The sequence below is a fragment of the Bactrocera neohumeralis genome, chromosome 4, assembly GCF_024586455.1.
Source record: "Bactrocera neohumeralis isolate Rockhampton chromosome 4, APGP_CSIRO_Bneo_wtdbg2-racon-allhic-juicebox.fasta_v2, whole genome shotgun sequence".
In the NCBI taxonomy this organism is placed as follows: Eukaryota; Metazoa; Arthropoda; class Insecta; order Diptera; family Tephritidae; genus Bactrocera; species Bactrocera neohumeralis.
The window spans coordinates 44,272,496-44,289,073 of record NC_065921.1 but is presented as its reverse complement, the minus strand read 5'-3'; the positions used below and the strand labels follow the sequence as shown (position 1 = coordinate 44,289,073).

General features: G+C 36.3%; 2 protein-coding genes across 2 annotated transcripts; both read left to right on the top strand.

Annotated features, from left to right (window-relative positions):
• Positions 1-1,646: 1,646 nt before the first annotated feature.
• On the top strand, positions 1,647-16,141 carry LOC126755710 (uncharacterized). The gene is made up of 9 exons (XM_050468456.1): positions 1,647-2,135; positions 3,662-4,887; positions 5,661-5,799; positions 5,902-6,021; positions 7,872-8,779; positions 8,841-8,994; positions 14,709-15,622; positions 15,691-15,835; positions 15,889-16,141. Exons 1-9 carry the CDS (start codon positions 2,111-2,113, stop codon positions 16,008-16,010), a joined length of 3,753 nt encoding a protein of 1,250 aa, XP_050324413.1. The 5' UTR covers positions 1,647-2,110; the 3' UTR covers positions 16,011-16,141.
• LOC126754563 (antichymotrypsin-2) lies at positions 7,563-9,192 on the top strand. Its single transcript, XM_050466653.1, has 4 exons — positions 7,563-7,770; positions 7,872-8,779; positions 8,841-8,994; positions 9,061-9,192. Exons 1-4 carry the CDS (start codon positions 7,755-7,757, stop codon positions 9,171-9,173), a joined length of 1,191 nt encoding a protein of 396 aa, XP_050322610.1. The 5' UTR covers positions 7,563-7,754; the 3' UTR covers positions 9,174-9,192.
• Positions 16,142-16,578: the final 437 nt, after the last annotated feature.

The following is a 16,578-nucleotide window of genomic DNA, read 5'->3' as shown; positions in this document are numbered from 1 at the left end:
GAGAGATTAAATATGTAAATTAAACACAATTAATCTATATTTCATTCACTTTGGCAGAAATGCAAACAATTGACCTCATATTGTTTTTATGCCCTGTACAGGGTAGTTTGCTATGCAGCTTGTAACACCCAGAAGGAAATGTCTGAGATCCCATAAAACGCTTTTGCCATTTTATTGTTGTAATAATCGTCCACCTGAGCTAGCTATTCGTCGAATTATTGACTATTTCGAGCCTACATTTTTCTTACATAACATCTGAAATTTTACACGTCCTTTTCTCCCCATTTTTCTTTTTTTTATAGTATAATGAAAGTTATTTTTGTCCAGGTTTGAAATAAAATGACAAAAAAACTCCCTACAAAAATCCCCAAAAGTATTTTACTCCGAAATGGCACATTTCAGAAACGTTAAAATATACACTTTATACCTTACTTGACAGTTTTGTCACGATTCTGAGTGTTTACATGTAATATTTTCTACAATCCCATATCACATTTCAATTTCAGAACTGTTAGTAGATGTAGGTTGGAGAATCAATGCGATGGGACTAGAGTTTGCTACATAGCCCATAACGGAAACTTTTATTCATAAAGCTGCTTTAAACAATTCTGATCTCATGGTTTTATGTTATACGAGTATTGTAAGTTTTTATAAGAAACTTAAATCATTGGACCTAATGAAGTCCTGAGTTCTAGACCTTTGGCTTTCTCTTTCTCGGCTCGATTTTTCAGTTATGTCAGTATGGATCCAGATTATTTGCTTATGTTCCGACGAGTATCTGTTTTTCATTTCACACGTTACCAAACAGTTAACCAGCTGACTGAATTTTTGATTCTTCTCAAATTCTATTAACGGCAATTATATAAACTTTTTGGAAGTCCAAGAAACTAAAAGAATTGAATATGCCATAGAATGCATCTTATGATTGAATATGGCATAGGATGAATCTTATGACAATATAGGAAAGCTAAGTTTCCATTGGACGAAATTCGTATGCAGAACGACAATACTATTATAATGCCAATCATTGTTCGGATTGTTTTTGTGCTTCCCGGAATAATACCGTGATATGAGAAATGAACTGCATTATATATATAAAAATTTTACTCACTCAACTGCTACACTTCACTCTATAGTTTCGCATTTTGGGAGTATCCCAAACTCATAATAAAATTCTCTGATTAAATGTTATGTGGAGACCTCCACCTTACTCCTTATATTTCTACAGCATTTTAAAGCATTGCCACATTATACCGACCTTACTCGATCCCTTATCAGTTCGGCATTTACATACAAGTATTTCAGTTTAATGCCACTTTAAGTGAAAACAATGGAAATAATTTGCAAAATCGAATGGAAATTTCATTGAATAAACATAGAAAAAGCCCAGAAATATTACATGCATCTACTCGTATATTCTAAAAGGCTCTGATAACAGTTGATCTTAACCGCTTACGAGTAATCGGCGAAACGAGTAAACGTGTTTGCTACAAAAACAAAACAAAATGGGATGTTATATTGAAAGCGGAGAATACAGACGGCCGGCCAAAAAAAACAGAGCAAATACAATTTGACGACGTTCTGCGTGACTCTCTTTAACTGTGAGCGCGATTTAAGAAATATTTATACTACGAAGCTGCTAAACGGGCGATCAGTGCTGCTTCGCCTTAGCAGCCGCAACGACAAAGGTTTTCGAAAGGCGCGCTCGAGAACTTTTTCGCGACAAAGAACTGGTAATCATATAAATAGAAGAAAACAATAAGAATACAAGCAATAATAATACGAAGAAATATATATGCAAGTTAAAATAAAATGCAATAAAATCGGCACATATCAAAATTGTTGTGGCAAATCAGTGCAAATTACATGCGTGCATATGTACAAGTGATATATAAACAGAGATGCACATACGATTTTTATAACTACAACAAACAGATAAAGTGCACGAGTACCAATCCGACCGGTAAGGTGTTTTTCATAAGCGCAAGCCAGTAGTGAATAACAAGTGACCAGTTGCTGAAACTGGAAAATACGCGTTTGTAGAGAGCAACAGACTATCTTTTTGAAGACTGACCAGCTGTATTGCGAGAGTGTTAAGACAACAAGAAAAATGTGCACAATGCAGGGGATTTTACGTAAGCATAATAAGATACATTTAATTAGTTTTAAATTTAAACTGAGAGCTTGGTGAGTAATCACATTCACAGACGGCTAAAAAGTGAGGCTTAGCAGAAATATCAGAAGACGCTGAGATAAATTATTCGGAAATATAAAATGGCAAAACCTCGTTCTTCAGTGTTGCTACATGAAGTTATAATCTAAATCACCAATTATTCTAATAAACCAAAATACAGAAGTACCCCATAGAAGGTTTAAATTTGGGCTGCACCACACACACAAAACGGCAAATCGTAGAAATTCTGGAGCTGTCTGCAATGCAAATTTTATAAAGCGGAAAATAAAAAATCAAAAATAAGCAAAATTCCATACAAGAACTTGATTTTGAACGCCCAGTTTGTATGGCAGTTATATGCTATAGTCGTCCGATCTGAACAATATGTTCAAAGATTATGGTACCATTTTAGATAAAAATGCATGCCAAATTTTGTGAAGATATCTTATCAATAAAAATAAGTTTGCATACTGCCAGTTTGCAGGACAGCTTTATGCTACAGCGGTTCGATCTTAATAATTTTTTCAGAGATTTTAGCAATGCTTTGGGTTATAATCTGAACCAAATGTCATGAAGATAGCTTGTCAAATGAATGAGTTTTTTATACAAGGACTTGAGTTTAATCGGACAGTTTGTATGACAGCTATATGTCATAGTTGTCCGATATCCGCGGTTCCGATAAATTATCAGGTTCCTGGTGAGAAAAGGACGCCTACAAAATTTGATCGATGTCTCAAAAACTCAGACATGACTAAAACGATTCAGCTCGTTACGCTGATCATTTACACGAGCTCAAGACCCTTTTGAATTTTAAACACTACGGAACTACTTCACAGGGTCAGTAACACAAATGAGAATATCGATCGATCGACTCTCACATTCCTTTGGTGTTTCGCATTGTCTGACTCACTTTAGAACCTGGTGGTCTCTACTTCATAACATGACGGGCTTTCAAATATGCTTTCACCATTGATACGAAAAGAGTCAGGGGATCTGTTGAAAAATGTGGTAGCCATACATGTATTTGGCATTGGCTTGCTCTGATGAAGCCGATTTTGGGCTCTCAGTACTTGCGAATATTAGAAATTTCCCACCTATAGATGATATACAAAAAAATAATATTAAAATCCCCCGATTATTTTGAAAATTTCTCTCAGGTTAATGATACACATTCTCGTTTAAAACACTTTGGGAGAGAACGAGAAAGAGTAAACAGCTTATCGTAAATATTTGCTCAATGAGCGTTCTTGAAAGATCATTACTCACAAATATGATTGCATTTCGAACATTGCAGCTGCTAATTATCGCATATTTGATGACGCAATAACTGAAACTGTGAGATTAACTGAAACCGCGACTTTTGCCACAACAAATGCTATGAGTAAATATAACGGCATATCAATTATATAATATTCAGAATATACATTTACTTATTTATAATATTAAATATACTTTTAAATTAAAAAAAATGTCCGTCCACATTTTCAGTTGCCTTACTGATCGCTACTGCAGCCGCACAATCACAATCCTATTACGAACAGCAACAACAAGCACAATATAAGAAACAATATGAGGCACAACAAGCTGAGTATGCAGCACGCAGAGAGCAGCAGAGCACACCCGCTTACTTGACAAGGATATCATTGACGACAACCTCCTATAACAACGCGATTTTATTGCCGCATTATAACATAAGACCAACAACAGCGCCTACTGTCGCGCACCCAGCAGGGCTCAATGTACGGTATCCAGCACCACCTAAACCAAATTATCCACTCCTGCAAGCATATTCACCGCACGCCACAGTGTCTGAACGGAATCCCGTTTGGGACAGTTCGAAACGTCAGCCGGCTGGTGTTATCGCTCCCAATCATCGGGACACATACGCGCCCAACAAATTCAATGCGAATCTTTTCCGCGTAATCACCGGACCATCGTCACAATACAACGTCATTTACTCGCCCATTTCACTGCAATTGTTGTTGGCATTCGTTTCTATTGGCGCCGGTGGGGAGACCTATAATCAGCTGCAGGATGCACTTGGACTACCTGCCAATAGAGAGGACACGGATAAACTGTTCTATAATCTGTTGCAGACTCAACTGTATGCCGGTAGTGCACAGCTAGTGATGGCGAATAAAATGTATCATAGCCGACACCTGACGCTGCAGCCGTACGTACAGCAACGTGCACGCAATTTTGACAGCGCCATCGAAGCGATCGACTTCCGTTCGCCGAATGTTGCAGCGTCGGCTATTAACAATTGGGTTGCGCAGAAGACACAAAATATTATACGCGAACTCGTTACACCAGCACAATTGGATGGGCAAACGCAGGCGATGCTCATTAATGCCATCTACTTCAAGGCCAAATGGGCGAAGGAGTTCTCTACGCGTGACACCGAGCGACAGAATTTCTATGTGACACCGGCGCGTACAGTGCCGGTCGATATGATGTACGGTGATGACACATACGCTTATGGTGAATTTCCGGAATTGGATGCCACCGGTGTGGAGTTGAAATATGCAAATTCGCAGTTAACAATGATGATCCTGCTGCCGAACAAGCTTGACGGCTTGGCAGAGATGGAGCAGCGTATGCATGACGTCGACTTGAATAGTTTGTCGAAGCGCATGCTTTCGGAGACAGTGACGATAAGAATACCCAAATTTCGCATTAGCTACGACGTAAATATGAAAGCTCCTTTAACTAAGGTGAGTTACGATTAAAATTTTTATTTATTTATTTTTCCGAAAAAATTCCATTAGTTAAGACGAAATTGCAATAAATCAAAATAGTAAGTACTATCGACAACGTACAAATGTTACAAACCGAAACTTCGAGTTTTAGGTTACCAATTCATCACAGTTTCTCCGTTGAAAGGGGTTCTAAAGTATCAATTGCTTGATCTTATCCGGTTGATTGGCATAACTGGGACTAAAACTATGGCTAAACAAAAGTTGAAAAGTTTTCTATTCTGGTAGTCTCTGTGGAACCTAATACTTGGTTAAAATTTTTTAGTCCATTTCAAATAGTTAAATGGTTTTTAAGCAAAGAACAGAAACAGAAAAGTTCCAGAAAATTTTTATTGGATCTGACATAACCACATATCGAACAGTTGAAAAAGGTGGGCGTTTACTCGTCTCTCTTCTGAAGAAAAAAGGGTGATGCTTTTAGAGATTTCCAACACTTACTTTCCTTCGTTCAATGTAGGCACAGACTTAGATAAAATTCCAAAATTTAAGCTCCTCACGCTATGACACCTCTATAACCGTTCAAAACCTCCTGACTGTGTCTGAAATATTTAGAAGGAAAAGTCTTAGTAAGGGCATCATAGTTTTAAAGTCAATTTTTGAGGCGTCTGCATTTTCGTCATCCACGCCATTAAGTCGCAACGAATTTCTCAAGAACATCTGTACCGTTATTTAATTTAAGAACATTTCTTTATAATCCACCGTTAAATTTCTTTTCCTCTTTTACATTGCAGCTTGGAATTACAGATCTTTTCAGCGAACGCGCTGATTTAAAAAATTTCTTCTATCCACAAACAGTTAGTGTGTCGCAAGTACATCACAAGGCCTACCTCGATGTCAATGAGGCAGGCTCCGAAGCGGCTGCAGCATCATGTAAGTAATTTACATCACACAAAAATATTGAATATTTATAAAAAAAATATTGGAATAACTAAATTCATTTAATTTTATCTTCGCACTCTCCGTTCATTGCAGTTATCAAGCTAGTGCCGCTCTCACTGCCCAACCGCATCATCCGCTTCACAGCCGATCATCCGTTCATGTTCGCCATTCGCAGTCCGCAAGCTGTCTTCTTCATTGGACATGTCGTTAAAATATAATAAAATAAGACTTACAATACTTTTACTCATAATTAGTAATTTATACATTCTCTAAAGAACTTTAGAGAGAACATTTTTAACAAAGATAGAAAGAAACTGCACAAGAGAATCGCAAAATAAAAAGAAAACTAAGAATACTTTTAAAACTAAATACTCACGGAGATATGTATGTGTGTATGATGTGCAGTAATAATAAGCTTTCAAGAGCTTTCAATAAAAGTTTTTATATCAACAAACCTACAAATTAGTATTTTTCAGTTCATACAAGTATGTGATAAGCAAACTTTTTGAAAGAGAAACACACTAATTTTTGTTACAGTGTTGAAGAAAAATGTGCGTGCAAATAAAAATATAAATGTTTGGAATTATTTTTGTTGTATTCACCTAAATTTTTCTGGTAAGATGTGATGGAATTGACAGTCCTCATCTAAATAAAAATTTCAGTTTATTCCATATAATCGGTCTGTTGTGGAAGCAGATCGCTGTTCTAATATTAAATATCTTTCTGAAAGCATAACCGTAAGGGTAAAAAGTCACTTTCTATTAAAGAGCAAACGCCGAGAGAGCCCCAACAAAAGACCCCTGATCTAGCGCTTATTTGAGAAAGGCCTTTGAACGGCTGTGTTCATCGACTGCTGAACATCGAACTTAAATGAGCTACTTTTAATTTGGTTCGAGCAAGATCAAAAACATAATCTAAAGAGCGCATGACAAGAAACTCACCACGTGTTTGTCTCTTATCCACCATTGCAAAAAATGAAAAGACAATATCGAAAAACTGAGGGAAGGTGTTATCAGCAAGGCCCTCTTCTAGTTATTTGGGGTTTTCAATAGGGACGCTACAAAAGTAGGCCGATAGGGACAACAAACGACGCCATATTTTCCCCGCTCTTTTGACATTTCTCTCAAGAAAGGTTTACCATTTCATCATGGAAAAAAATACGACCCAACAACGAGTCGAAATTATTAAAATTTAGTACCGCAATTCGGAGTGAGTGGCCTTAACTTTAAGAGCGTTACGTCCACTCTAAGGTCGTCATAATCGGCCTATCAGATCAACAATTAAACGTCTAGTGGAAAAATTTTAATCCACAGGCACAGTACAAAATATTCCCGTACCTCTGAGACAAAGAAGTCCCCGTAGTGTCGATAGCATTGCTGCCGCTAATGCATCAAATGAAGAAGACCCAAATCAGTCTCTCACACGTCGCTATCAATATATTGATATTGGCCTACATCCTTACAAGATCGAATTGACGCAAGAAGTGAAACCGCTTGGCCACCAGAGCCGTCATATGTTCGTGAATTGGGCTGAAAAATCGTCTTCAGTGATGAGGCTTATTTCTGGCTGAATGGCTTCGTCAATAAGCAAAATATGCTAGAACTAATTTATAGGCTTAGAAAAGATTAAATCAATTTTTTCTTCTTATTTTCTCGTCTTAAACTAAATCATAAAGGCAATCAAAAGTTAATGCTGGACTTTAGAACCAAACTGTATTTGGGAAAAATCTAATCATAGCTGTACTATGTACATATGTATGTATATGTACACAATAATTCGCAGCTATTATTTAGCCAAAAATTAAATATGACAAAAAGTAGACTGAGCTGCGCTTCTAGAATTTAGTCAACTAGCAGGCGATAAGAGTACACATTCTTTGAAAACGTACTCCGTTTTTAATTTTTTCACTTTCGATCAAAGGCTTTCGTAACAATTAGAAAAGTGAAATGATTTTAAGGCCATGTAAGTTGCAAAATAAATAATTTTATATAAAATATAGAAATGAACTACAAAAAATTAAAACTTCCTACTAATTTCCCTTTTCTTATCACACTTGCCATCAGTCTTCGTTGCGCTCAGTCGCATTTTCGTGCTTCAGACGATCACCGCCAATGCACCGGCACTCACTGCGAAGCTCGCCAGCGATCGTTTCGCCTTGACACTGAGCACAGCGCTTGGCCTGCAATCACCGGCGCAGAATGTGCTCCTTTCGCCAGTGCTCATACAAGCCCTGCTCACACTACTTTCCTATGGCACCAACGAACAAGAGGCTGCAGCACTACGCGCCGCCTTGCATTTGCCACAAACGGAGCGCAAACAAACTGCCACACTCAATATGTCACTGCTATTGAGCTCGATTAAGACACAAGCTCAAAACAAAGCGCGTCTGCTGAGCGCCATCTATGTGCAGGAACATGTGTTATTCAAATTTCAGGATGAGTTCTTGGAAATGTCCAGACATTTTGAAACACCTACACAAATGAGCGACTTCAAGCGGAAAAGCATTGATGAGCTGAACTATTGGTTCTTGCAACAATCCAACTATAGTTGTGGTGAGGTTCTTGACCCGAAGTTGGCCGATTTGCGTGATCGCTTTGTTTTGGCCTCCGCGGCGGTATTTCACGCACCATGGGCGGTAGGCTTCAATGTGAAAGAAACGGAGAAATTGAATTTTTTCACCGATCGCACGAAGCATAAATTAGTGGATAGCATGTATGTGACGCATAAATTCCGCTATGCCGAATCAGCGCATTTGGATGCCAAGCTAGTTGAGTTGCCATACGCGAATCAGACACTCAAATTGTGGCTGCTGGTGCCCAACCAAGTGGATGGGCTGATAAAGCTCGAAGAGCAACTGTTACACGAAGATCTCACCAAGCTTGAGGAGCAATTGAGTGAGCAAAAAATTGTGTTAACGGTGCCGAAATTCCGTGCCGAATATGATGTGGACCTCAAGGGCGCCTTGAGTGCTGTTTGTTGCATAATATGTTGTTTCTGTGCTCATATATTAATAAATTTATTACATTTTTCAGTTGGGCTTCGCACGCATTTTCGATGGTGAGACAAAATTCACGCACATGTTCTCCTCGTTTTTCAATACGCGCTCACCAGCTGTGACAAATGTGCCACATAAAGCGGTCTGGCGTGTGGATGAAGACGGCGGTGCTTCTGCCGAGGATGAATTTTGTAAGTTTGACTTTTGAAATAAAAAGAGAACACTGTTCGCTGACTTTTATAATCTCTATTCTTTAGCACTCAGTGGATTTTTTAAACGCCCCATGCAGCTAGTTGTAAATCATCCATTTTACTTCTTAATAAAATCCGAAACAGCCGTTTTAATGGCTGGACACATTGTGAATGTTTGAATAAAGAAATTTCAAATTATGATACAGTTTTTTTTTCAAAATGTGCTGAAGAATGTCCATTGTGAAGTTCAAGAAAGCCATGGATAGTAGTTCTAGGTTCCTGCGAGTGGAATATACACCTCTAAATATTTTGAGTATTACTGTACCCGGAAGCTGCAAAAATGAAGAGCTTGCTAGACAGAGCACTTTTCCTCAATTTCATCCTATTGAAAGCGAGTCGGTTTTTCGATGTCTTCTTGCGTTCTGCCGTTGGACCTTTGGACTTCCATTGTGCGACCGCGAGATCCTTATGATCTGTGTAAAGCGTAGAAGGTTCTCCGAACCATTGACTTTTAGCAAAGCCAATCTCGTCACAAGTGTAGGTGTTCTGACTGGACACTGTCCAATAGATTTACATACGGCACGGCTCAATATTCTGAGGCATGCTCTTAGCCAAAGATATATGGAAGAAGGCAAGGTGGAATTATCTTCTCACTTCGTCCTCTATTGCATGGCTTTTGCCAGACTGAGATTGAAATATCATCTTTGCGGACTTAGCGAAGTGACTAGAATGGATTTTAACCGCCTTAAAAAATTTGTGGTAAGCTCAGAAAGCTTCGTCTATTATAGTCGTCGGCAAAAGACAATGAACAGCTTTAGTGTTGCTATGAATGTAGTGTTTCCTTAAAGAAAATAAAAACTTCAAAAATAAATAAAGATACTAGATAATATTATATGATGATGTAGAAGTGGTTTTCAGTATACCGGCAAAACTTGCCACTGGGTCAGTACGAAATAATGTGACTTCAAGCAGCGAATACGAAAAAATACATATTTTACCGAACTGGTTTGGTTAACGGAGATTTACAAATAACGATGAATAGAAATTAAACAAGAAATCAATGCATTTTCGTTTTATTAAAAAATTGTATTTCAATGCAAATATAAAAAATATAAATTAAATATATAAAACTATATTGTTGTTATTTTAATCAAAACAAGAACCACAACAATCTGCATCATCGTTGCCAGAACAGATATCACCGCTAAAACACCATTCAAAACAACACAGAAATAAACAAAAATCGTCCGCAGGCGCTTCAATTGCAGTCGGTCCCACTGACTCTACGAAACGTGTTGCTGAGGCCGGTTCTTTAGCAGCATTTTGAAGCCGCTTTTTTTCTTCCTCCAAATCCGTAAAGGTACACTCTGTCACGTGTATTTGTTGTTCCATCTCGGAGTAGCTTATGGACCAGCACCAAACTTACACTGCACGAATCAGAGAAATGAACTTAATAAACCGCTAGCTTAGATTATAGTGATGCAATGGACAAGATAAATACAAAAATGCGTGCTTAAATATTGCGCATCGATATTTTGCTCTTCATAATAATAAATTTCCCTCTTTAACCGATCAATATTCTGCAGCAGTTTGATTACTCGCTCTTTGAATGTGCAATGGCGACAGGTTCCTTGTAGGAAATTCACTTCTGAAAAACCCAAAGAGAGAGCAATTTCACAATATTATTTTTTAAAATAGATTTTTGTTAAAAAAGTATTTGACAATTGCCGAGATGTTTTCGAATTATAATTCACTACCATTGCAATTTTTTCATTCCTTTCAACTTAAATAATAATTTGCTAGATGAAAGTAAAGGTCAATGACTAAACTTGAGAAAAGAGTATGCTCTTCACTCTTAACTTGCGAATGAGTTTATTTAATATATCATCCGTCAATTAAGTTTGAAATAAGAATTAAAATTCAAAGTAGAGAAGTAAATGAAAAAATAGCAAAAAAGAAGGCTTAGTAAAAGTGAACTACATGTTTTTCCTACAAGGCTTACTGAAAGAGCGCTATAAATTGCATTTGCAAATAGGTGAGAGAACTTGTTTGCGAATGCAAGCTAAACGTCAAAGTATTTAAAAAGAGCTTCTAACTGATTCATTAACAATATGTTTCCGCAATTATCTCTCCGAATAGAATTTATGTGTATATACTTGTATGCTATATATTATAGACAATTAATAGGAAACGAAACATGCATAAACAATTTCTTGGAAATTATGATTTTGCTTACATTTTGTTTACCATAAACAAGATTTTCAACTCTTACATACTTACATTTCATAGTTGAGTTGTTACAGTGGTTAACAAAGAAAATGAAATTTAAAATTTTTTATTTTTATGGCAACATATTGATGAAAACGGTTTATATATCACCTAATACAAATCGAGATACCACAGATAAAGAGTATACATATACATATATTTGATAATAAGAATGACCAGGCGCGTTAAAATCCAGGTGACTGACTGTCTGTCCGTCCATCGGTGCAATTTGTAACTGAGTAAAGATTTAAATATACTGACGGAACTTTGTACACCTTTTTATTTGCACAATAGAAGGTTGGTATTGCAGATGAACCGAATCGGACTCTTGCCACGCCCACAAAACGCCTCAATGAAGGGGAAAACTCTACTAAAATTGCAACAAAATTATTATTCAACCTTATTATTAATTGGTATGACAATTGGAAAAATAGAACACCTATACATACTTCCCATGATTTTTTCTTTATGATTCTCTCATTTTACAGTATACATATTTACATATTTATAAGAGAAACACCAATAAATGTCTCAGCTTAAGGAGTTTTATGCAGTCAGAATTTTCAAAAAGTAGATTCTTTTTTTAATTTTTTTTCTTAATGCACATACATATATTTAAGAATACCCAAAGAATTTTTTATCGTTGCGGTGAATATTTTCGAAGTTACACGCAAATTTGAAAAGGCGTTTCAGAGTGCTTAAAGTACAAGGCCAAATTTTGGAAAATTTGTTTTTTACGGCCAGTGCTTATAGCTGACTTTTTAGCGAAAATAACAGTCAATCTATCAGATATTATTGAAATTCGCGGAGACTCATTTTCTTATAAAGATCCTTAGATCCCTGTTTCCAAATAGGAAGTTCGTCTCACTAGCACCTAGCGGTATATTGGATTTTATCAATATGCTGGAGCTACTTGGGTCGTTGTGATTTAGTAGAGGCCACAATAGACCTAAGGTCGTGGTGCAATCCTAATATATTTATCTTAATATTTTAAGATTAAAAGATTTAACCAAATGTGTAGGATAGTATCGAATCGAACAATCAACTGGTACCCGTTTAAATCAATTGCAAAAGCAGTGAGAAAACAGCAAGCAATTATTCGACTTCAATGAAGTATCAGCTGTTTGCCATCTAGTGAAACTCAGTAAGTTTCTTATCAAACACACAATTGGCATAAATTACTTATAACGGAAGCAGTCAGGTGTACAGGTTTTTTGTCGTCTTTCAATATGCATAAACATTCTTAATAAGAAAGCAAAGCTCAAACATAGAGAGCCGAACCGAAGATTGATACTTTAAATTTATTTCCAAATGAAAATAAGATGTATGTATGAAGTTTTATTTTATTGGTTCTTAAATACATCTGCAAATTATTTTGAAGAAGTCTTTGCCTTTAAAGCATAGCTTTCTGTACTAATCAAGCTCCGCAAATGTATATACGACAAACCATATCAATTGTAGTGTGCTTGGTTAACGAAGTTCTTTATCAGCTGATGAATAAGAAAAAAAATTGGGGTCAGAAAGTTACTCATTGATATGCAGCGAAATAAATTTAGAGGCTGATTTATACAAAAATATTTCAAGAATAAACAAATTTACATTAATACATACGAGTATATATGTATATGTATGCATTTAAAAATGCTCATTTGTTTACTGATAAGTTCTATTTGTTTTTTTTTTGCTCTTCTTAAGCGAAAATTGCACAAATCATAAACAAACAGCACAAAAAACTTATACATAAATACAAACAAACATACATACATATATATGTGTATAAATAATTATATTGCATATATATGTATTTATATACATATACATATTTACGAAGGTACTTGAGTTCGCTTTTCAGCTTTCCTCAACCACTTAGTCGAAGTTGTTAATTAGTTTCGTAAATAGACAACTGTGAGCTCGGTAGAAAGTGACTGCACTTGAAAAAATTTAAATTGATATTAATTGCTCATAAATCTACATATTTTTTCGAAAAGAATAGAGAAATGATAATAAATTCTCTAATGAAAATTCAATCAAATATATAGTTCCTCAAAGACTTAGTGTCCGATTTTGACTCTATCTCCTATTAAGAACCAATAATTTTACATGTTATTGCGCATGATAACAGACTTTCGTGTATTACAACAAAACGCTAGACAGTTATAAAAGCGCTCCATTCAGTTAATCTCAAACAGTCCTGTAAATATTTTCTATCATAAAAAGTACTCACCTGACGAATCATTCTCAGTTAAAATCTAAATAATGTTTACAACGCTAAGAATTATTACTATTACTATAGAACTAATGGGGCTTTTAACCCTACAGAGATTAAAATACCTAGAAACAAGATTTTCGGAGGCCTTTTTTCGAAGATATTTAACGACTTTCTTTTGAGGCTCCCCGAGAAAAAACCTGTCAATGCTAAACTCACATAAGTTTGAAACATTTCATACCTTCAAGTAAAAGCGGAAAGAAAATGGGCCAAAACAAGGTATAAAGCTTGAAATTCATGTCATTTATTATTGAGTTTTCTTAGAGCAGAAATATTGCCACTATAAATATGAAAATGTGACCCACATACAAGATAATTATATCATTTGATTCTTGTAGAGTTATTGAAGTGAGAAAAACAAATATTCATTGCGCTTTGCTCAAAGTCGCTCTCAGTTATAGAAAACGATCTAAATTGTCGTACATGTCCTTTTCTCTACAAGAAGCTGCTCATTTGTCGGAACCGCTGATAACGGACAACCTTGGCATATAGCTGACATACGAACTAACCGATCAAACTAAAGTTCTTGCAAGAAAAACTTTTTTATATGATAAGGTATCTTCACGAGTTTTAGCTCAGATTATTAACCGAAGCATTGCTATAATATCTGAAGAGTTTGTTAAGATCGGATCACTTTAACATAAAGCTGTCATACAAACTGGCAGATAAAATTCCAATCCAAAATTGTATGCAAACTTTATTTATTGGCAAGATATCTGTACAAACTTTCGGATGAATTGTTATCCAAAACATTATCATAGACTGAGAACGTATTGTCCAGATTGAACTTATGGATCAAAATCAAGCTCTTATGAATGAATGATTATGAATCTAAAAATATAAAAAATGCTGATTCATAAAATCAATTATTTATATTAAATATTTTTTCCAGTGTAGTAATTTTCTCATACCACCTAATCAGCTGCCGCTAGTCTAATTCTTTGACGAATTAAATATATGCGTCAGTGCCGCGAGAAGTTCGAGATTTGTACCAAGCGCTTAGTCGTAATTTAGCGTAACAGCAGTTCGGAGCCTAAGCGTCGCTAATCGTTACAATCGAGTCTTAATTGAATACACACACCGCGCACAGCATGAAATCACTATTATGTAAGTGGGGAAAAAATATAAGATGATTAAAATCAATTCAAATACTCAAGGTAAATTATTATCATCTTCCTAGTTTTGGCCGTATTAGTCGCGCTGAGTGGTTGCCTGGTAGCTCATGCCGCCACTTTAGGTACTCAAAGTGAAGCTACTGAACGCAATCTTTTTGCTGCCGATATCTATCAGGCTGTCGCTTCGAATCATTTGGGTGAAAATGTCGTGATCTCCCCTGCAGCCATACAAACCGCCATGGCCTTGGCCTTCTACGGCGCCAAAGGACGCACCGCAAATGAAATACAAGCGGGCATACGGCTCGGTTCGGCCAATTCCGATGATGTGGTGCGTCGTTTCAGTGCTTTTCAAACTGCCTTCACACGCAGCAACAATTTACGTTTATTCAACAAGATCTACATAAATGAGAATTTGGAATTCAAGGCTAATTTCCGCGATGTGGCACGTCGTAGTTTCGAGTCGGATCTCGAAACAGCCGACTTTCATCCGCCCTACAATAAACGCACCGCCGATCGCATTAGCAAAGAAGTGCAAGAGAAAACCTTGAATAAAGTCACGAATATTCTACAACCGCAACTGTTAAATGATCTAACGGAAGGTGTGATGGTCAATGGTATTGCCTATAGTGCACCCTGGTTGAATGCCTTCAAAGCTGATAAGACAGAACGTCGTGAATTTTCATCCGGTGGTCGGCGGTCAGTGAATGTGGATATGATGTGGACGGTAAATAATTTCCGTTATGCTGAAGTAAATGAATTGGATGCAAAAGTGATCGAACTACCCTATCAAAATACTGAGTACTCAATGCTTGTGTTATTGCCGAACCAAATGAACGGTTTGTCTAATCTTGTACAACGTTTGGTGGGCAAGAATTTGGTCGGACTTGTGGATAGTCGCTTGAGTTCGCAAAAGATTGAGTTGCGTCTACCTAAATTCGGTTTTGAATTTGGTGTCAGTCTGGAGGAGCCATTCCGTAAGGTAAGTTTTTGATTGTCAAAAGATATTTAACTTATTTAGCAGTATCTAAAAAATTCTTAACCCTCCAGCTCGGTGTCACGACTATGTTTACCCGTCAAGGCGATTTCGGTCACATGTATCGCATGTTCGTCAGCCACTATATCAATAGCGCTAGCCACAAAGCATATGTGGAAATTACCGAGGAAGGTTCAGTACCTTCATTGGAATCCGGTGGTAATTACCTTCTGGCATATATAAATATTTTTCTAATCTATTTTATCTTTTAGGTATAAAGAGCTTTTTGACCTTCTCACGCCCAAAATCTTTGGAAGTGGATCATCCTTTTGTATTTGCCGTTAAACATCAGGACTCAATTATTTTCATGGGTCATGTGACACACAATGTTTAAAGAATTTAGGTGGGTGTTGGAAATTCTCTAAAATTTTTAACTGAACGAAAATGTTTTCGATTGAAATTTAGGCACAATTGTTATTAACTGAACTACTATTTAATATACAATATATTCAGTGAGAAAACTAAGGTTTAATCTTTCAAAACAAAATTTTTTTGAGTGCAAACAAAAATAAAAATACTCTTCAGATTCCCTACCATCAAAAAAAATAAACATACTGAACGGACTGTTTTACGGGATTCGCATGGTTTGATCCATCCTTTGTTTTGGAGTGAAGATGAAGTCTTAGTCCATTTTCAGTATCAATCGGCTATCTATGGTTTCGAGCTATCTCCCTTTATGTCAGAATTATGTAAAAAAATAGGCCTATCAATTTTTCGTTTAGGTCACCATCATCATAGAGAATGATGGAACCATGTTTTATGCCTCTCAATTGATAGTCAATGTAATATGATTTGCCTCACTCACTAAATGTTATAAAATTTCCGAACTAATATAGTCTAATATTAATATTAAATTCTTACATACCAAACACAACTTCATAAATGAGATGTTGATTTAAAGG